Below are 21,429 nucleotides of genomic sequence, written 5' to 3'. Positions count from 1 at the left end.
ACCCAAAGGTTACAAAATGTGAACAAAATAACGTGCTCGGCTATTTTTTCAAAAGATATTCTTATCAACTCCGTTTAAAAACCCACACAATAGTGAGTCACAAAACGACTAAGAAGCTATTTTAATCATCTTTCTCTTCAGGATCATTTCTCTTCTCCTCTGATTCTCAGATCCTCCTTCCTGTTTGGCCATCTTCCTTGTAGCCAAGACCTACTTTTAAAATATTTTGGAACTTATTTTAATATCCATAATTCACAGAATGAAGGCAGTCACAAGTTTCTATACAATAGCAAGCCTTAGACTCTAAAAATAGAAATAGCAAACATCTTCCCCCTAGAGACAGTACAAGTAGGAGACATGCCCTAGCCGGCAGAAGGTCCTTCAAACCTCCGAATTCTGAATTTTCAAAACGATGAGTACATCTGAAGGGGTAAAGCAGCATCTTATTACATTCATGGGGAAAGAGTGGGGCATGCAAATAACACGACAGAACCTGTGCCTCTGCAGAGTTTGTCTTCTGGATAGAGAGGAAAGAAACAATACACATTCATGAGATGGAGAAACAAAACTGGCAATAGAAGCCAATAAATATCATTAACTGTATAGGCATAAATGTATATAAACTTGGTAAAAAATAAATTAACAATTATCTGCACTGTGGGATTACAGGTGATTTTGGCTTTCTTTCACCTATATTGTCTAAAATTGTTAACAGGAATACATTATATTTTTTGGAAAAAGGAAAAAGTTGATTTAGTCCAAATGTGCTCAAGAGTAGTGGCTAAGGGCGTGGACTCTGGAGCCTGGACACCTGCTCTTCCACTAACTGGCCAGGTGACCTTGGGCAAGTGACCTAACCTCTCCACATCCCACAGCCTGACCTGCTGGAAAAAAACAAAGATGATCGTACCATCTTAGAGAACAAAATCGTAAATGTAAAGGCCTTGGCATAGGTTGGCACACAGTAAATGCTGCAGAAACGCTTGGTCTTATTACATGAGCTGGTAGGTAAGGTTTCATCAACTGCAGTACCTAAGATAATGTTCATGAGATGGGTTGAACTTGAGCAAAAATTTTCAAGGTCAGGGAAAAGATATTTGCGATAGGGTAACCACCTGAGAACCGAAGAGACTGAACATGACAAAGCTCAACCCCTTGAACAAGCAAACAGTGACAGAAGAACCAACTGGAGCATCAAGACTGACACAATAGGAAAGGTTTATTTTAAAAACAGCAACTCCTAATTGGCTGCAGGAAAGATCACGTATCACATGCGAACACATCTGGCTCTTGGTCTTCACCCACCCCTTTGTTTTCCACAAAAAGAAGAGACTCAAAGAAGATTCCTTCTGAATGTGTATCACCATTTATTGTAGTTTGCGTTAGGAACTGAACAGAGGACATTGTCTGTGGAGCGGGGAAGAAAGGAAAAGAAAAAGAAAGTATGTTTTTGTAGACTTAATTTCTTCAAAACACTTTATGGTTTCAAATCCTTTTTTACCCCAAAGGAGATTCAAGAATCCGAGTATGGTAAGTGGGGAGCAGTAATACAAAAAATCTTATGTTTATGTGCGTGTGTGTGGGTGTGTTTTTCTTCGTGTGTGTTTTTACAAGCAGACGTACTTCCACATTTCTTGCACCCCTTTTTTGCTTTGGTAAGGCCAAGCCCCACAGGACACATCATACAAACGACCCCTGCCTTGAACTCACAGACTCAAGGGTTGAGGAATTTATTTACCCTCGCAGATAACTATAAAGGTTTCCAACTGTCACATAGCATTAAAAAAACCCCAACCCCCTCCCAAACCGTAAGATGCGAAATCCTGATACACTTAAACGCGTCCTTTGCTGCAGCTGTTCCTCAGATTCCTAATCGTGGACTTACTACCAGGACCAGAGCAACAGGATTCTCTTCATTTTGTTTAGAATAAAAAAAAATTTTAAGGGACATTTCAAAATAATAAAAAAAAAAAAACTGAAATTCAAATTCTGAAAATATCTTGCCTTTTTTATTAATCATGTCATCTAACACCAATTAAAAAAACAAATATGTGAATATGATATAAAAATACGATCCCAGGATTAACACTTTGTTGCAGGCACAGTTATCTCACAGAATATATGTTTGGAGGGCCAGGGAAAAGAGTTTATTTTTGTTTTTGCTTCTCTTAAAAAAAATCCACAGCAGTGCAAGTAGGATCAGGATGGGGCCGGCGGGGGGCGGGGGGAAGATTCTTAGCAGCAAAATGTCCAAGGTTCTCTAATCACAATCAAAATCAATGGATACTGGATTTAGGAAAAACAAAACAAAACAAAAAAAAAACATTAAGGGGATGCTGCCCAGACCCATTCATCATCGATCACTAAAAGACTTCCGCAGCAAAAGCCCCAAATTGTGACACATGAAGGACGTGCTCTATTACACAAGCAATCATAAAACGTATCCCTCAAGCTTTTGACCACGTCTGTCACTTAAATATATGTACAGGAATTGGGCTCCTCTTCTTATTCATGTCCTTTCGGGTCTCCACTGTTTGGTCACTCTGGGTGGGCTCTTGGTGTATTTTGCCACTTCTGGCCTCCAACACGTGAACAGCATTTGCACCGCCGACGCTGCTCCGGCCTGCCTCGCCGGCCTTGGCTGTTTCTCGCAGAGGGTGGGCAAGGGGGATGGTTTAATGATCATTGTTCTGTTTCTCTCTCATCCAGGCATGAATCTGTTCTTTCAGTTCTGGCACTGAGAAAAGAAAGGAAAGAATTAATACCCCAGATGGGAGGGCTCTTCCTGAGACATGATGCTTGTAGTTCTGTATAAAAGGAAAGAAAAGGCCATTCATTCCCTCACTGAACTGAATTCAGGCTGAAGAAGAAATAGGACATGAAAAGTAAGAACTGGAATTCTGTAGTGAAAAAGAGCAAAGAATGTTTTGTGTCTTGCCCATTAAGTGTCAGAAACCATGCAGTGTCTGGATTTGTTAAATTTCCCCCTTTTGACGACTCTCTGATACACGATTTTGGCCTCACTGCTCAGTACAGGTGTAGGCACTGCAGTTCGAGCCATGCCCTCCTCTACCTGGTTCCAGCATGCTCTCTGTCAGCGTCTGTCGGTTGAAGGGGTCCGTGGGGGAGTTTAGCAAGTGCCGCAGGATGATGGAGCGGTCCATGATGGTGCCAGAGGGCAGCCGCACGGGGTCAGTCATCAGGGTGTCCATCAGAGGGTCTACAGAGACAAAGCAAAGCAAACTCTGATCTAACAATAGAGCCTAAAACTGAAAAAGAAAACAAAGTCCCTCCTATCAGTGAAAAATATAACCATAGAAACAGCAACCAAATGGCCCCTACCAGGCCCCCAAGTTTAGAAGGAAATCAGCATTAGATAAAGGCATATACTTCGCCTTCCGTAGAGGGGAAGCACCATTTTGTCAGCTATTGCTGGGAGGAAAGAATAGACAAAAAAGACAGCAGGACAGACACAGTGGCAGGCCCTCCCGGGCTGTATGGCGAAGATGGCAGGCTAGAATCAACCCTTCCTCTTAGGACTTCTCAGAATTCTTTGAAAACATGAGTTCCCACTTGCAAAGGCAAGGTTGACCATAGAATCTTCAGGGTTGTTATCTGGTTTGAAATCAGGCTAAGGACTTTTTTCTCTTGTAATTTATAATATGAACTAAAGGTAGATAAATAGAATTTCAATTTCTGACCAAGTGTCTCAAAAAGCAATGAGAGGGGCTTCCCTGGTGGCACAGTGGTTAGGAATCTGCCTGCCAATGCAGGGGACACGGGTTCGAGCCCTGGTCTGGGAAGATCCCACATGCCGCGGAGCAACTAAGCCCGTGCACCACAACTACTGAGCCTGTGCTCTACAGCCCGCGAGCCACAACTACTGAGCCCATGTGCCACAACTACTGAAGCCTGCATGCCTAGAGCCTGTGCTCCACAACAAGAGAAGCCACCGCAATGAGAAGCCCATGCACCACAACAAAGAGTAGCCCCCGCTCGCCGTAACTAGAGAAAGCCCACACACAGCAATGAAGACCCAAGGCAGCCAAAAATAAAATAAATAAAATAAATTGAAAAAAAAAAAAAAAAAAAAAAAGCAATGAGAGCACAGAACGTCCTCTTCTAATATTACATGTTTCAAGTTAACTCAAACCAAAGAATTCCACATGAAAAAAGCTGGCCCACTCGCCTCTGAACTCGTCTGGGGCGTCACTGTAGTCGATTTCTGCACGTGCGTTCTTGGCCACGATCTCCTCCACCTTCTCAGCCAGAAGTTTAAACTTCTCTATCGCTATTGTGGATTTGATCCCTGCCTTCCGCATCTTCGAAATAACTTCTTCAAACAATTCTTTGCTGTAGGATCTCTGAAAATGAGGAAAGACACTGTGAGACGTAAATATATTTTAAGTGGAAAAAAGCAAGCTGCAGAAAATACCCAAAGCATCATATGTTTTCTAAAACAGCCCTAAAATTACAATGTACATATATAAATACTTTGACATGGCTATAAATACACAAAGATTGGGCTAATACACGCCAAACTATACAAGGCCTCTGGAAAGGGCTTCAGAATTGAGGCAAATGAGGGGAATTTTAAAAATATTTAATTACTTTTATAGCAAACATGCATTTCTCTTAAAATTTAAATATTAAAAAGAGAAGGAAATATTAAAAAGAGAAGGACTGAACGTCTACTTCTGTCCTTGCCAGGCACTGAGCCCTAGCAGCCTATGAGAGGAGGTGGAAATTTCAGTTCTTTTCCCTAAAGGTAAACATGGTGAAAACAACCCAATATAGTTCATAATCAACAAGCGCGTTCTCCCATTCCCTGTCAATCCTTATTTAAGATCTCTTAGTTCAATGCTGTTAAATGTCAGGGGCTCTACCGATGGGAGCGACAGGGTTTATGCCTGTGAGAGTGGGAGGGCTGGTCTACAGGGCAAGCGCCCACCACAGACCCAGGCAAACCTGGGCTTCAATCCTGGCTTTATCATCTACCTGCTGTGTGGTCTTAGGCAAAGCTCTAACTTTCCTGAGTCCCAGTTTCCTCAGGTGTAAAATGGGGGTAGTAACACCTACCCCACAGGTGCCTAATTCATATAAATCACTGCCATTTCAAAATATCAAAGTATATCGTATTTTGCATTTAGGGCAAAAACAGTGGCCGCTTGTCACTTTAGTGACAGTGATGCAAATGGAGGAGGGGAATGACTAAATCTGAAACTCTGAATGATGGGACCATAATCTGTGACCCGTGATTTCTAAACGAGGATTCACATGAACATCATGGGATGAACTCATCTCAGTACTTGTGTTCCCTTAGAAGGCCGGATTGAAAGTCCTCAATCTTTCTTCTTTTTTTTTTTTTTAATTTAATTAATTAATTTATTTATGGCTGTGTTGGGTCTTCGTTTCTGTGCGAGGGCTTTCTCTAACTGCGGCAAGTGGGGGCCACTCTTCATCGCGGTGCGCGGGCCTCTCACTATCGCGGCCTCTCTTGTTGCAGAGCACAGGCTCCAGACGCGCAGGCTCAGTAGTTGTGGCTCACGGGCCTAGTTGCTCCGCGGCATGTGGGATCTTCCCAGACCAGGGCTCGAACCCGTGTCCCCTGCATTAGCAGGCAGATTCTCAACCACTGCGCCACCAGGGAAGCCCCCTTCTGTCCTTTTTTAACTTCAGTTTGTAAATAAGTGCACATGCTCACTTTCTCTCTCCACACACAGCCACACCCCTATTTAATCCATGCAACTCCGGGGAAAAGAGAGGCGAGGACAAAAAGCCAGCAGGGCGCTTGGGCCTGGCAATAGTCCTTTAAAATAATTTGAAAAGTTCAGAGAGCCTCGGTTATAGTTTTCTGAAACTAAATTACTACATTAGGTCAACAGATACTTTATTTGGTGTCTACTTATTATGAGCCAGGTAAGCTGCAGTCCCCGTCCCTTTGGGAAGAGGCACAGGGCATAAATGGCCAAAGGGTTACGGTGAGATGTTGGAAGGGCAAAAACGCACAGGGTGGGTGCTGCTATCCACACTACTGAGACGATGCACCTTGAACTTCTCTGTGTAAATAAGTAGTCGTTCTTAGCCCATTTACTATTCTCGAAAATATCACCCACTCTATTTCTCAAAAGATGATTGAGTTTTTAACCAACTGACTTCTGCCTGCTGTTAAGTCAACTTCTAAGATAGAACAGTGGAGTGAGCATTATCGGAAGTCAAAGGGTAGGGACTTCCCTGGTGGCGCAGTGGTTAAGAATCCGCCTGCCAATGCAGGGGACACGGGTTTGATCCCTGGTCCGGGAAGATCCCACATGCCGCGGAGCAACTAAGCCCATGTGCCACAACTACTGAGCCTGCGCTCTAGAGCCCGCCAGCCGCAACTACTGAAGCCTGCATGCCTAGAGCCCATGCTCTGCAACAAGAGAAGCCACCGCAATGAGAAACCCGCGCACCACAACAAAGAGTAGCCCCCGCTCGCCACAACTAGAGAAAGCCTGTGAGTAGCAACCAAGACCCAGCACAGCCAAAAAAAAAAAAAAAAAGAAATCAAAGGGTACTCATGATAAGGGGACATGGCACTCGGTTTCAAAGGGCAGCGGTGTCAATGAATCGACCAAATACAGATTACTGAGTTGCTGCTTCAAGTTCAGTGTGGATGGGGTCAGAGAGGAAGCAAAGACGTTGGTTTTTTTTTTGGCTGTGCTGGGTCTTTGTTGCTGTGCGCGGGCTTTCTCTAGTTGTGGCGAGTGGGGGCTATTCTTTTTTGCAGCCAGTGGACTTATTGCGGTGGCTTCCCTCTTGTTGTGGAGCATGGGCTCCAGGTGCGCGGGCTTCAGTAGTTGTGGCGCGTGGGCTCAGCAGTTGCAGCGTGCGAGCTCTAGAGCACACGGGCTCAGTAGTTGCGGCTCGTGGGCTCTAGAATGCGGGCTCAGTAGTTGTGGCGCCTGGGCTTAGTTGCTCCGCGGCATGTGGGATCTTCCCGGACCAGGGCTCGAACCCATGTCCCCTGCATTGGCAGGCAGATTCTTAACCACTGCCCCACCAGGGAAGCCCAGGCTGATTCTTAACTACTGGACCACCAGGGAAGTCCCAAGGTGTTGTTCTTGACCTCAAGGATCTTACAGAATGGCTACAGAAATTAAACATAAAAATATCTGCAAATCATATATCTGATAAAGGTCTAGTATCCAGAATATATAAAGAACTCACACAGAATATATAAATAACAAAACAGAAAGAATCCAATTTAAAAAATGGATAGGTGCTTCCCTGGTGGCGCAGTGGTTAAGAATCAACCTGCCAATGCAGAGGACACGGGTTTGAGCCCTGGTCCAGGAAGATTCGCACATGCTGTGGAGCATCTAATAAGCCCATGCACCACAACTACTGCAGCCCGTGAGCCTAGAGCCCGTGCTCCGCAGCAAGAGAAGCCACCGCAATGAGAAGCCCACACACCGCAACAAAAAGTAGCCCCCGCTCGACGCAACTAAAGAAAGCCCGCGTGCAGCAATGAAGACCTAATGCAGCCAAAAATAAATAAATAAAAAATAAAATAAAATAAAATAAAAAATGGATGAAGGGTATTTCTGTGGTGGTCCAGTGGTTAGGACTCACGCTTTCACTACCGAGGGCCTGGGTTGAATCCCTGGTCAGGGAACTAAAATCCCACAAAGCTGCTTGGTGCAGCCAAAAAAAAAAAAAGGATGAAGGGTCGAACAGACATTTCTTCAAAAAAGATATACAAATGGCCAGCAAGTACATGAAAAGATGTTCAACAGCATTTGTCGTTAGGGAAATGCAAATCAAAACCACAGTGAAATACCACTTTACTCCCACTAGGGTGGCTATTTAAAAATAAAAATACAAAACAGAAAATAGCAAGTGTTGGCGAGGATGTGGAGAAATCAGAACCCTCGTACACTGCTGGTGGGAATGTTAAACATAGAATTACCATATGACTCAGAAATTCTACTCCTAAGTATATCCCAAAGAATTGAAAATAGGTATTCAAACACTTTTACATGAACGTTCACAGGATACTATTTATAACAGCCAAAAGGTGGAAACAATTCAAACGTCCATCAATGGATGAATGAATAAAGAAACCATGGTACAGCCATATAATGAAATGTTAAGCCATAAAAAGGAATCAGGTACTGACACACGCTATAACCTGGGTGAACCTCGGAAGCGTGCTACGTGAAAGAAGCCAGACACAAAAGGTTATACACCGTATGATTCCATTTACATGAAATATTCAGACTAGGCTAATAGATAAATGTAAAAATAGGTAAAATAAAGACAGAAAGCAGTTTAGTGGTTGCCAGGAGCTGGGGGGAGGAGGAAGGGACAGTGACTGCTTAATGGGTATGGGACTTCCTTGTGGGGGTGATAAGAGGTGATGGTTGTACAAGACTGTGAATGTACTAAATGCCACCGAATCACACACTTCAACATGGTTAATTTTATGTTATGTGAATTTCACCTCAAAAAAAAAAAAAAGGAAGGCTGTGGGACTTCCCTGGTGGCGCAGTGGTTAAGAATCCACCTGCCAATGCAGGGGACATGGGTTCGAGCCCTGGTCTGGGAAGATCCCAAATGCTGTGGAGCAACTAAGCCCATGTGCCACAGCTACTGAGTCTGCGCTCTAGAGCCCACGAGCCACAACTACTGAGCCCGTGCCACAACTACTGAAGCCCGCGCGCCTAGAGCCCGTGCTCGGCAACAAGAGAAGCCACCGCAATGAGAAGCCCGCGCACCGCAATGAAGAGTAGCCCCCGCTTGCCGCAACTAGAGAAAGCCCATGTGCAGCAACGAAGACCCAACGCAGCCAAAAAAAAAAAAAAAAAAAAAAAAAAGAACGCTGCATAGGAGAAGTGAGATGTCACATGGGCTCTTTTTTTTTTTTTTTTTTTAATTTTTATGGCTGCGTTGGGTCTTAGTTGCAGCATGAGGGATCTTCGTTGAGGAATGCGGGATCTTTCACTGCAGTGTATGGGCTTCTCTCTAGTTGTGGTGCGCGGGTTCCAGAGCGCAAGGACTCTGTAGTTTGTGGCACGCAGGCTCTCTCATTGAGGCGCGCGAGTTCAGTAGTTGCGGCGCACGAGCTTAGCTGCCCCGTGGCATGTGGGATCTTGGATCCCCAACCAGGGATTGAACCTGCGGCCCCTGCATTGGAAGGCGGATTCTTTACCGCTGGACCGCCAGGGAAATCCCAAGATTATTTTTTTCTTTTTGATGTGGACCATTTTTTAAAAGTCTTTATTGAATTTGTTACAATATTGCTTCTGTTTTATGTTTTGGTTTTTTGGCCAGGAGCCATGTGGGATCTTACTTCCCTTACCAGGGATCGAACCCACAACCCCTGCACTGGAAGGCAAAGTCTTAATCACTGGACCGCCAGGAAGTCCCCATTACATGGGCTCTTTACTACTATTGTTGTTTAATGGAACGTGGTGTTAACAGACAGCGCTCCATGAACAACAGATCTGCCGTCCATCTGCCCGGAAACCACAGGTAGACTTGGCCCTCAGTGCAGCTCACTGTGTCAGGCTAAGACCTCTCTCTCTCCTGGGCTCTCTGGGCTCCAGGGACAACCGTCCCGTCGCACTCCCTCTCTGACGAGGGGCTCTCTCCTCAGGCCTGTGAGTGTAAGGCTCAGGGCTCCTCGCGCTGGGGCCTTCTGTCACCTCTCCCGGGCACCTGTCTTCCGCCCGCTCTCGGTGCACAGGAGAGAAGGCTCTCAGCTTCTTCCCTTGCTCGGCTGCTGTTTTTTTCCTCCTCTGTCTTCCCAGGAAAACAAGACATACCAGACGGAACCAGAGTGAACCAAGAGCACTGCTCCCAAGGGAGAAAACGAAATTCTACCACCTCCCTGGAGCTTTCTAGTCTTCCATCCTTCCGCCCCCAGCCCCACCAGACGCTCTTCTGAAACAATCCAGTGGGCAGGCCCCTCATCAGCTTACAGCCCATATAAATGGAAAGTGTCCAACAATCAAGACAAATGCCACACTGTACAAGGAAGCAAAAAATCCACTTAAAAAGTGTTTTTCTCTCCACTGTGCCACTGGCACTTGTGTGCCTGCTTCACGGGTCTGGAAGAACAGGGCTATTTAGACATTCGAGAAGACCCATGTGCCACTGTGCAGAAACCGCTGTCTGTGACTCAAGCCATGTGCCACCACAGGCCACCACCTGTGCCACCACCACAATCCATAGGCATTACCAGGCAGTGTGGACGTTTTGTTGGTCACCAAGGAAAGGCAGCTGGAAGCACTCGGAAACATTCCTTTGTCACCCACTTGGTTTCCACCGTCTCACTGGGTGTGCTGGGCTCATCCACACCTTTATGTTTATGCAAACTTTATGTTACGTGTTATAACCGCTTGCGACGTGGCAGCCACAGCAAGACCTACCAGGAGAAGAGGGAGCAGGCTAAACGACCCTTCCGAGCCCCTGCAGGGAAAGCGGAAGAGTCCCCGGGGACCCTTCACACCCGACCTCTGGCTGGGCTGCAGAGGCCCAGCTCCAGCCGGCCTGCTGCCCAAGGCAGACGACCTGACCTTGCCTGGGGAGCGTTTCCATTTCCTGTCCCTCTTAAGGCTACCGCTTATCTTCCGTTTCTCAACATGTGCAGCATTATACAGTCATAGGCTAGAGAATCATTTTAGCATCTACCCAAAGTAACTGCAAACACCTAACCTGCTCTTTTACCATGACTTTTTATGGAAAAACTGCTTTAGACATATGTGGTTTTTTCCATTGCAGGTGCTTTGTCAAGACCACCTCTCTTGCTTTATCCAAAAGTACCTAGGTATGAGAATTATGTCTCAATAAAGCTGTTATTGAAAAAAAAAAGTACCTACAATTCCCCTATTTTGACCTTTGGATATGAGATATAAGTAAAGAACCTTCGGGAATGCCCAGTGATGGTTACCCTGAGATGTGAGTTAATACTTGGATAAATAATGTGAACAAAGATGCAGAGACTGAAACAGACATGGCACTTTGGGGGCATTTTAAGTGGAGAGCAGAGAAGCTGAGAACACGGGCTCAGGGCCAGACTGCCAGGTGGGAATCATCAACTGCGCAGCTCTTTAACCTCTGTGTGCCTCCTTGTAAAGCAAGGAATCCAACTAAGCCTAAATCGTAGGATTTCGTGAGGAGTACAAGTGAAAACATGAAAAGTGGCTAAAACTTGACGTGTGGTTAATAAACATCAGTTATTATGACGCTGAAGATGCTGCAGGACAGAGGAACGTGGAGGGAGGGGAAGCCCTTTATGAGATACTGAAAAATTAAAAATCGAGGCTGGGCAGGGGTCGCTTGGACTAAATTGGTAGCTGTGGAAATGAAAACCACAAAATGGATACGATCAGAGGGACACAAGGAATAAAGGAGGGAAGAATGTAAAGATAACATACACGGTTTGAAACCTGGAACCACAGAAATAACGGCAGCACTGAAGCTGTTATTAAATCTCCTTCTTGGGAAGAAGATTTGGATTCCCTGAGAAAACCAGGCTCTTTCTGGGAATGTAACTGATTTGTCGAGTGAGGCCCTTAGCAAGATGGGTACAAACTCAACTGGAGACGGATCTGAGAGCCAAATCTGCTCTTTACGCCCAAAGGAAAACAACTGAGTCACATCCATGTACACCAGACAAGTTCCCCTTGTCACTGTGGCCATTATTTCTATTTACATACTAAAAACTTCTCAAACTACATTTTGAAAAGTATCACCTTCCTTGATTTCAAGTGGGGAAAATCCAAGAGCAGATGGATATGTAATCGCGCAGGGTCTGCCGGGAAATCCACAGGGAAGCAAACTCAAGTCACCCACTTCAGGAGCCTGAACTCCAGGCTCCCTCTGAAACTGTTCCCTTGGGCACTGACCTGGTCGTCAGCAATGGCTTTAGCGAACCGGGCACAGTCCAGCTGCAAGTAAATATCCGTCAGTTGGTCCAACAGCTTCTTTGGTTCAAAGCCATATTTCTCAGGGTTTTCAACTTTCAGGTCACGGCACTTAGGACCACAGAGTTGCTGAAGATTAAAGTTCAGCATTGCAGCCAATCGGGGTCCGAGTTCCTAGGAAATCACAGGATAATAGGACAATTCATGCTGTTGAGACAAGCAAGAAGGATCCAAAACTCCCATTTCAGTGGAGGAACAGGAATTGGCAGGCTCAGTCTTCAAAGAAGCCCTTATATGTGCTATATCATACGCTGAAGAAGGACATTCCATTCAAACTTTTCTTTACTCTCCATTTCTAATCCAGTAATTCTAATACTTCATAGAATGTTGCATGCTGATGGAATATTTATAAATACCAAAAAGGCAACATTTTCGTTAAATTCATGCTTTAATTATAAAAACAAGAATCACTTCGAATTTGTTGAGAAATAGGTAAAAGAGGGAAACTATTCATAATTCCATCATCATCACACGTGTCACTAAAGTTTCTGGAGTATGCTCTTTCAGCCATCATTTTATGCATTATTTTTCTATAAATTTCAAGTCCCTGACAGTTCAGGCAATATGCACCATTCTTATTTATCAGATGCAAAGAGTGAAGAAATATAAAAGAGGTAGAAGATAAAATTTATGTCTTGAATAGTTTTAAATCTAGCCAGTAAGACAAAACAAACTCAAATGAAACAACTAAAAACTAATTATGAAATAATATGCTATAACCCCACAAGATGACACAGTACCTACTACAGGTGGGCACACATTGCTTTAAGCAAACCTGAAATAGGAAAACCTGGCTTATAGAGTATTAAACACCGGCCATATAAAATGAGCTGTGAAAGCTTCTCTTTTTTTTTTTTTTTTTTTTAAATATTTTTAGATTTATTTATTGATCTATTGATTGATTGCTATGTTGGGTCTTCGTTTTCTGTGCGAGGGCTTCCTCTACTTGTGGCAAGCGGGGGCCACTCTTCATCGCGGTGCGCGGGCCTCTCACTATCGCGGCCTCTCTTGTTGCAGAGCACAGGCTCCAGACGCGCAGGCTCAGTAATTGTGGCTCACGGGCCTAGTTGCTCCGCGGCATGTGGGATCCTCCCAGGCCAGGGCTCGAACCCGTGTCCCCTGCATTAGCAGGCAGATTCTCAACCACTGCGCCACCAGGGAAGCCCCAGCTTCTCTTTAAGTAACAAGGTTTTCATTAAATTTCATGACTGGATTTATACAAATTCAACTTAAATTTGGCTTCTAAAGGACCTGCTTTTGCACAAAGTAAAGTACTCCTGTATTTAATTGTTAAGAAACTGTGAGGTAAAGGAGGGATATGAATAGGATATAACTGGTAATTTTTTTTTCCTGAAGTGGGAGAGTTTTGTGTTAACCAGCCAAGAAGGTGAAAACAGTGCAGCAAAGGAAAAGGAAAGATCAAAGCAGGCACAGGCAAAGACTGGGGGCAGAAGACTATGACCCATGTGTATGGAGAGCTCAGATCAAAGAGTAGGTCTTGAAAAACATTAATTTTAATTGACATGAAAATAATAGACTTAGTTTTCAATAATTTCCTTTAAAAAAAATGAAGAATTTAGAACTAAAAATAGGCTTTATGATAATTTAGTCTCAAGTAATTTTTATAGTTTCTGACCTTCTGAACAATCAAAGAGCACTGCCATCGGAGTAGTTGAACATCAAATAAAACATGACTTCGAGCAGGGATTGGCAAACTGCTAGCTGCAAGACATATCTGGCTTGATGCCTCACTTCATGGAGTTTTACTGGAACACAGCAACAGCAAAGCTAGCAGCTGCAATAGAGGCCATGTGGCCTACAACGCCTAAACTATTTACTGTCTGGCCTTTATAGAAAAAGTTTAAAGAAGTCCATTTGCAAACCTTTAAGGGAAGCAAGTATCTGAAGGAGCTTATCTAAATGAGCTGCAGTGTTCTTACGCTTTCAGTGATGCACTGTTTTGCTTCATGCTCTGCTGCTCTTGCACTGAAATCTATTTATGAAGAGACATGAAATGTAAAGGGGACAGAGGAGGGGGCTCATCTCTTGAGTTGCACGTAGGACAGGGTGTGGTGATAATGGTGGAGGTGAGAGTAAACAGGGAAACTGGAGGAAACGTGTAGTAAAATTATATCCCACTGTAAACTTGTCTCCATATGGGCAAGTAACTACCAAATCTCAGGCCCCTTTCTTGCCTTCCTCACTATCCTTGCCCCGGCCCCACCATAAGACTGCTAAACTCTGTGTGTGTGTTTGCGTGCACGTGTGTGTGTGTGCGTGTGTGTGTTGCGGGGGGTTGTTGAAGCGAAGCAGAGATCTTCATTCATGCCCCTCAGTTTCGATTTCAGAAACAGGATCCCGGTCTCATCAATCAAGTCAAGGCCAAACAATCTGGCTACCTTTGACCTATCATAAACCCTAATTATGGCTCTCATTAACCTTTGGCTTCCTGAGTGTAACAAACCTACACCGAAGAGAACCAAAGATCTTATACACTATCAATTATTTCTACTTGATATAGTCTCATTTGCAATTGATGTCACCTTATACTTTTCCTATAAATAAAATACTGGAGTCGACGATGATAAAAATATGTCACACCTTCAACATTAATAATCCAATGTGCTGTCTCAGCAGAAAATGATATAAGTTATCTTGGAAGTGACCTTTTGCAGACTTCAGACTATGGACAGAATGTTGTGTGTATCAATTAGCATAACTGGGAACAAAATCAGTAACAGAATTTCACCGATCGGTGACTGTGGTGCTGAAACACCCAGGATTTCAACAACTACTCTATTTAGTTATAAGTGATAGACTCTGAAAGTGGAATCCAACAGACAAAACAAATACCCCCAAGGTTCTACTCACAGGTCTGAGGAACGGCTTCTGGACCTGCTTGGTGAGGATATGGAACATGTCCACGGTTTCTGTCGCCAGGGCAAGATACGAGCGTGAAACGCGTTCATCCTGAGCGAGCTGGGACTGGCGGGCCTGCTGCTGGTCCTGGGCAACAGTGAACAGATGCCAGACACGTCTCAGTACAGCCAGCAGCTCAGCACGCGCCAAGTGAGAAGGAAAAGCACAGCCAGCTCATGACTGGGGAAGTGCGTGACACAGCCAACAGACTTAGGCAACGATACCACAACCTGTACAGCAAACCTTCCAGATGACTGAGGTTTATTCCTTTCGCCATCAGATGTCTTTAGGGCTTTGAATAAGGGGACCTTGGCACATGACTTAACTTACATGAGACTCAGTTTCCTCAATGATAAAAGAACTCACCATCAACTTCTACGCAGGACGCAGTAAGTGATTCTTATGTCCTGCCTGATACACGTGCTAATAAAGGATATTCACCGTCCTTACTAACAACGTCTGCGTAGTCATCGTTATTTTGAAAACCACAGGCGTGCTGCGCTATCACACTGAGGCCTACAGGTTTCGCCACAACACCAAGGGCCTGTAGATTGCTCAGCTTTTGAATTCTGTCTCTCCACACCCGTTAGGCTGTCAACCTCTACAACTGTCAGCATGCTTGCCTCTGGCGCCATCCTCCTCCCTCTACTCTGCCACAGGCTGGGAAACAAGGTAATAAGGTGTGTTTGACTCATGGGTAAAATAAGGTGGAATCTACTGAAGGCTCTGTGACAGACCAAATGCAGAAACATCAGTACGGGCTTAAATTCCTACATCTGCTCAGAGGCCTGTTTACTTTACCTCGGGGGAGGGGAAACAGCTAGAATAGCTGATGTAGCCGCACGAGGGCCCCCTGGGTAAGTGCCCGGTGGAGATCCTGCACCGGTGCTGGGTGACCTGCCCACCGCCCTTTGGTCAGGAACGAAAGGCTGAAGCAGGGAGGATGGAGGAAGAGCAAGGTGAGAACCACCTCAGTGTGTGTCTGGGTGTCACGTTCATTCATCAATCAGTGTGATCCAGCCCCTTGCACAGGCCAGGCCAACTTTAGGTCCTGGAGATGAAGCACAGAACGTGACCAAGAAGGCTCCCTACCTCATGGAATTTAGACGCCGGTTAGGGAGGTGAGCAGTAAACAGACACCCACCCAAACAGATACAGCATAAATCTGACAATGATGAAGAAAAAATAAAGCAGGGCGGGGAAGGGGGTAGGAAGAGTGTGCGGGGGCTGGGGTGCCAGTCTGGAAAGGGTGGTCAGGGAAGGCCTCTCTGAGGAGGTAACATTTAAGCAGGTATCTGAAGGAAGTGAGTCAGCAAGACCCAGGGGAAAAGCACTCCAGGCACAGGGAACAGCCAAGTGCAAAGGCCCTGCTGTTCGGCGGAAGATCAAGGAGGCGAGTGGGGGCAGGGTAGCGGGTAGCGTGAGCGAAGGGGAAGGGCGGGGCCGAGACTGCAGTGCCCTCCAGGCGAGTGTGAGAATTCCGGAAGCCTGGAAGGGCTCTGAGCAGAGCAGTGATGAGAGGCTGACTGAGATTTTAACACCATCCTGCTGGAATGCACATGAGCAAGGGCGGAGGCTGAAACCAAATGGGGGGCTACTCCAGTAATGCAGGTTAAGAGACGGTAGTGAGCTGGAGGTGGGGGAAGAGAGGTCAGATAACAAACATACTTTAGGACAGAGCCTAGGGGCCTTTGCTGGGAGAGAGAGGAATCAAGGAAGACTCCAGAAGGTGCTGAGCCAGAGCAAGCAGCAGAATGCGGTCGGCACTCTCTGAGACAGGGCAGACTGGAGAGGAGATCTGGGGGACGACATCGAGGGCTCAGTTTTGGACAAGTCAGGTTTGAGATCCTATTAGACCACTGGGCAAGGGCAGGTCAACAGCTGGTTATGTAAGCCTGAATCAGGAGTGAGCCAAGCTGGGGAGGCACATTTTGGAATCGTCAGAATACAGACAGCTAAAGCCTTGGAATAGATGAGATCAGCTAGCAGTGATTTTCAACTGGGGGCATCAGGCCACGTGTGGGAATGTTTCCGGTTGCATGGTGACTCAGGGTAGGAGGGAAACATCACTGGCATTAAATGGGCACGAGCGAGAGATGCTAAAGGTCCTGCAGTGTCCAGGACCGTCTCTCATAACAAAGAATTACTCTTATAGCAAAACTCCAACCAGCGTCCTCACCGAGAAACACACGACCTAGGGAGCAAGTGTGGAGAGAGAAGAGAAGCCTGAGAGCTGCACACCGGGGAGGCAGGAGGCAGGAAGTGACTCCAAAGTCAAGCAGACCTGATTCTGAAGGAGCATTTTTTTAGGGATTATTTATGCCCTTTTCCATCCATTGACCCAGAAGAATCAATAGTATCTGCTCAGTCGCCTCATAAACAAATGCTATTATTATAAGCACCGACTCTGGACGAGGTAATGTGTCACAGACAAGTATCCCAACATCGACAACGTAAGCTGGTCCAACATCAGCATCATGAGTGACATAAAGAGGGCGTTACAGGAGTGGGGAGAAAGGTGAGACTGTGCAGCTCCACTGATGGGGAAGGCCAGCCGTGAGGGAGTATTTGGACAAGACCTCCCTCAAAGAATGAGTAAGATTTTAATACATAAGAGTAGAATGTACAGCATTTTGGACAGAAGTGTCTCAAGGCAAATAAAGCAATAGGAGCTACACATCCTGAACACTTTCTCTGGGCTGGTCATGAACTATGTCCTCACCATCCGTCTCTCCTCACAACTTTCCCACAAGGCAAGAACTATCTCTGATTTACGGGCTAGGAAACAGCGAGGAAGAACTTTTAATGTGTGGCAGTGCCAGTTCTCAAACCCAGGTCCCCTGGACCCCGAAGCTGGGGCTCTTGCAACTAGAGCTGACCTGTTTCCCCGGCACGTTCTGCAAAGGCCGGGGGACTGGACCAGATTCGAGCTGACAGACTGTGACAAGGGGTAAGCATGGGAGGATGTCTTAGAGCCACCCTGGGGAGCCTCAGGCCTGGGGGTGACGCCGCCCCGTGGGAAACGGAGAGCGGCAGGAGGAGGGTTTTGGAGGCACAGGAGCAAAACAGTTTAAGGTGTGTTTAGAAATGCGTATGAGGCTGGTGGGTAGGATGAACGCCATCTAGAGGGTGCCAGTACAGTGCCGAGGGAAAAGATGACGACCACTGCGTTACCTCATGAATGCAATCAGAGGGGCTCAAGGAGCGTGGTGGCATGGACACCGGAGAAATCCAGCATCCACGGACTCTGCGCAAAGCCCCCCAGAAGGTTTAAGTTTGTAGTTGAAGCATGTTGGCTACAGTAAGACGTAAAATTCTCATCAAAGCTGCAGGAATACTTGGAATGAAAACCTTCCCTAAGTGTGCTTCGACATTCTACGTTTAAGAGAGTTTTGACTCCACAGCTTTAGAACAACCTCAGTCCTATCTTCATCTCGAGAATGCTGCTGCGAGTAAAGAAAAAGTGGTCCTCCCTACTTTCTGGAAAGCAGTTCTGATTTTGAACCTAACAAAACCAGGAGCAGAACTAACCAATATATGAAGTCACCAATAGCTGCGAAGGGCCTAATAACTGACCGGGGAATCATCTAAATGGTGGCAATCAATATCAGGAGAGGGCAGTGTGCTGTCACTGGCACAGCAGGAATTTCTCATGGAACCTGGCAAAACAGACCTCTTTTCTGTTTATAACTGGACATAAAAACCAAGATGTACTGAGAGGAAAAACACCCCATCAGAGCCCTCCTGAGTTAGTCACACACACAGAGGTCCAAAGAAGATCATATGAACAAACCAAATTCTTGACTAGCAGAGAGTTCTAGAGATTTATTTCCTAGTTACTTTCCTAAACCTTAACATATTCGAACAATAAAAGCTCTTCTCCAAAACAGCCCTTTAAAGTTAAAAAGGCAGAGAGAGTTTTCAGGACAAAGACTTCTCACCTCATTTCTTAGCTTTAGGTCAAGTGTTTAAGGGTTCTCCTACCCCAAACCTGGGCTCTAACTTCACAGAAGCCCACAGGTGGGATGGTAACAAGTACCGACAAGTCTGTCGGACCTAAGCCTTCAGACCCAGATGCAGCCCCCAAAGCAGGGCTCTGCCCGGGGCCAAGCCTGCTTCCCTGCGACGCTGTCCCAGCACCTGGACCGTGTCCTCACCCGGGGCAGCTGGTCCCACTGTTCTTTGTTCTTCATCTCTTCTTGCACTTCGTGGATCCGCTTCAGAGACTCCAGGCTTTCATCGAGCAAAAATGTCGTGTCGTTTATCAGCATGTTTATATAGCGGACAAACTGCTTCCCGGAACTAAAAAGGCAATTACACGGTACATGGTCACACATTTCCCTGGAGCGGAGGCGCAGCTCCGGTGCTGCAGCCCCACATCTCCTGAGACCTTGTTATTCTTCTACATTAATTGATAAGCTCATTCCACCGATGTGCTACAGCCACCCTGCACGGTTCCCGAGAGCCGAGTCCTGACATTCTAGAGTTCTGCGAGCAAATTCCCTTGGTAGCTCAAATTTGGCAACAGTGGCGGTATTTCCACCCTGGACGATCAGCAAATGCTGATTTTTTTTTTTCCCCCTCCAGAGAGTGGATTTACCAGCACTCCCCGGCTCATTCCCTCAATAATTTTAAGTAGAGAAAACACTCTTCCAGACTAGAAAAGAAAACATGCTTCAACTCCCCAACATACAAGGAAAGCACAAATACCCACATATAAGAGGTAAGAGAACTCCCGATACAGTTCTTCTTTATTACAAAGAAAGACACATTGAGGAAAAATTGGAAGCTGTAATACTGATAAAGTAGGATATTAACATACTTTACAGAAACAGAAGCTTCCAATCTCTGGAACTGTCCTGCATATCCTATTATAATGGAGGGACTTGCTGGTGAGCTGAGATGGCTTGGCCCACCTGTTAAGACTCTGTACCTGCCAGATTAGTAGAGACAAGAGGAGCTACACTTCAGGATCTACTGCTGGGTGACCAGAGGGCAGTGAGCCCATGCCGGGGGTGGGGGGAAGAGAAGTTCCTGTGAACAAGGGCAGAGGCCTGGATTTCAGGAACATGCGAAGTTCAGGATGAACACTCCTAATTAGCACCGTGCAGATCAAGCCGTGGGCCTGCCTGGTCTCCTAAGCTCATGCCAAGCTTCTTTTGTTGGAATGTAATTCTGATGACAAGAGCAGTTCATGGCGATAACTAACTTAAAGAGATTACTCTGCAGAAAGGTGTCTAGCAAATGGCTACTCCACTGGTCATACTTATACTGTTGACTAGTAACTCAGTAAACAAGTGACAGCTAGGCTTGATCAAAGACTGAACATGGGTTGCAAAAGATCCAAGGAGATGGGATAAAATTTCTTCAATAATTCAAGAGTTCAATATTTTCACCTACCTTTCTTTTTTGAAGCACCTTTCTTTTGAAAGTAACTTAGATGGAATTACTAATGTCCAGGTTTAAGTAGTCACCGAAATTTCAGGTTGGTAATGAAAAGCCCTTAATCAAGGTCTAGGGCCTCACTACAAAGAACGTCACTTCAAGTGACAGCCTTACCCTATCTGCTTCTGAATCTGAAGTTCTCCTTACATTTCTAACTCTAAACCTTGATATCATCTTCAAGAGCACCATAAGATCCCACTTCAGGCATTCTGCAAATTCATTTAATACTGTAATCAGGAAACACCAAAAAACACAACACATCATTTCAGAATAGTTATAGATTCTTTCTCTATGTATACCATGACCACAGTATCTTGAAAAATCTAAACTTCAGCAATGTCTGGCAAGCACAGAGATTTAGATAACCCTACTTACATTTAGCAGTACCATCTGGAAAACTTAAGGGAGGCTGAGACCAAGCAAACAGTCAACAAGAACCCAGCTGTGAAAGTTTTTAAGTGGCCACTCTACCTGTGATTTGCAAGACAGCAAGCTGTGACATTAGGGGCCCAATACTCACTTGAACTCCTCCATAAAGGTGCCATGGTGAGCTATATTTTGCCAAAGGCTTTTAAAAATGGTGCTAATATGATAGCGAATGGTGAACTTGTCATAGAACTCGCTGGTGGCTCCGGTATGCTCAACATCTAAAGAAGAAAGACAAGGGACTGAAGCATATGTACTTTCTTTCCTTTCTAAAAGCAGTTATTGCTGCTACAATGTCATTGAGTGAACAATACAAATCTGCAAAATCAGAGATGTGACAAAATTTTGTCTATATCTCACATGGAAGGCAGAAGAGAAATTATGAGGTGGTTTTGAAGACTAAAGTTTCATAACGAAGGTCTGGCAATGACACAATAACAAAAGGAACTGGGCTGGGAAAATAGCTTGTCAACGCCCATGACCAGAATCTGAATTCTCATAACTCCCCCAATTTTCTTACTAATTTATAGAAATTCCATAGAACTTTAAATGAGTATCCCTGAGCAGGAAAAAAATTGGGTTAAGTTTTATTAAGGGCCACATACCTACTAAATGTGACTATTATTTTAAGTACTTTTGTATAATTGATGTTTTAAAAGTAGAGAAA

At 45.2% G+C, this 21,429-nt stretch overlaps 1 protein-coding gene across 4 annotated transcripts in view; it reads right to left on the bottom strand.

The window, feature by feature from the left end:
* Nucleotides 1-1,354: 1,354 nt before the first annotated feature.
* The window catches only part of UBE4B (ubiquitination factor E4B), a 114,217-nt gene continuing 94,142 nt past the window's right edge, over nt 1,355-21,429 (bottom strand). For 3 of the 4 annotated variants that reach the window (XM_036857130.1, XM_036857144.1, XM_036857138.1), the window contains 7 exons: nt 20,857-20,983; nt 19,049-19,193; nt 14,844-14,978; nt 11,895-12,086; nt 4,190-4,364; nt 3,074-3,220; nt 1,991-2,737 (listed from right to left, as the gene is read on the bottom strand). In XM_036857130.1, coding sequence (XP_036713025.1) covers nt 2,676-2,737; nt 3,074-3,220; nt 4,190-4,364; nt 11,895-12,086; nt 14,844-14,978; nt 19,049-19,193; nt 20,857-20,983 — 983 coding nt within the window. In that variant the 3' untranslated portion in view covers nt 1,991-2,675. Of the gene's footprint in view, nt 2,738-3,073; nt 3,221-4,189; nt 4,365-11,894; nt 12,087-14,843; nt 14,979-19,048; nt 19,194-20,856; nt 20,984-21,429 lie in introns of all 4 variants that reach the window. The other variant, XM_036857149.1, reaches the window with a different exon arrangement.

This window comes from Balaenoptera musculus, chromosome 1 (genome assembly GCF_009873245.2).
Source record: "Balaenoptera musculus isolate JJ_BM4_2016_0621 chromosome 1, mBalMus1.pri.v3, whole genome shotgun sequence".
Classification (NCBI taxonomy): Eukaryota; Metazoa; Chordata; class Mammalia; order Artiodactyla; family Balaenopteridae; genus Balaenoptera; species Balaenoptera musculus.
The sequence above is the reverse complement of the archived record's forward strand: the minus strand, read 5'-3'. Positions and strand labels throughout refer to the sequence as shown.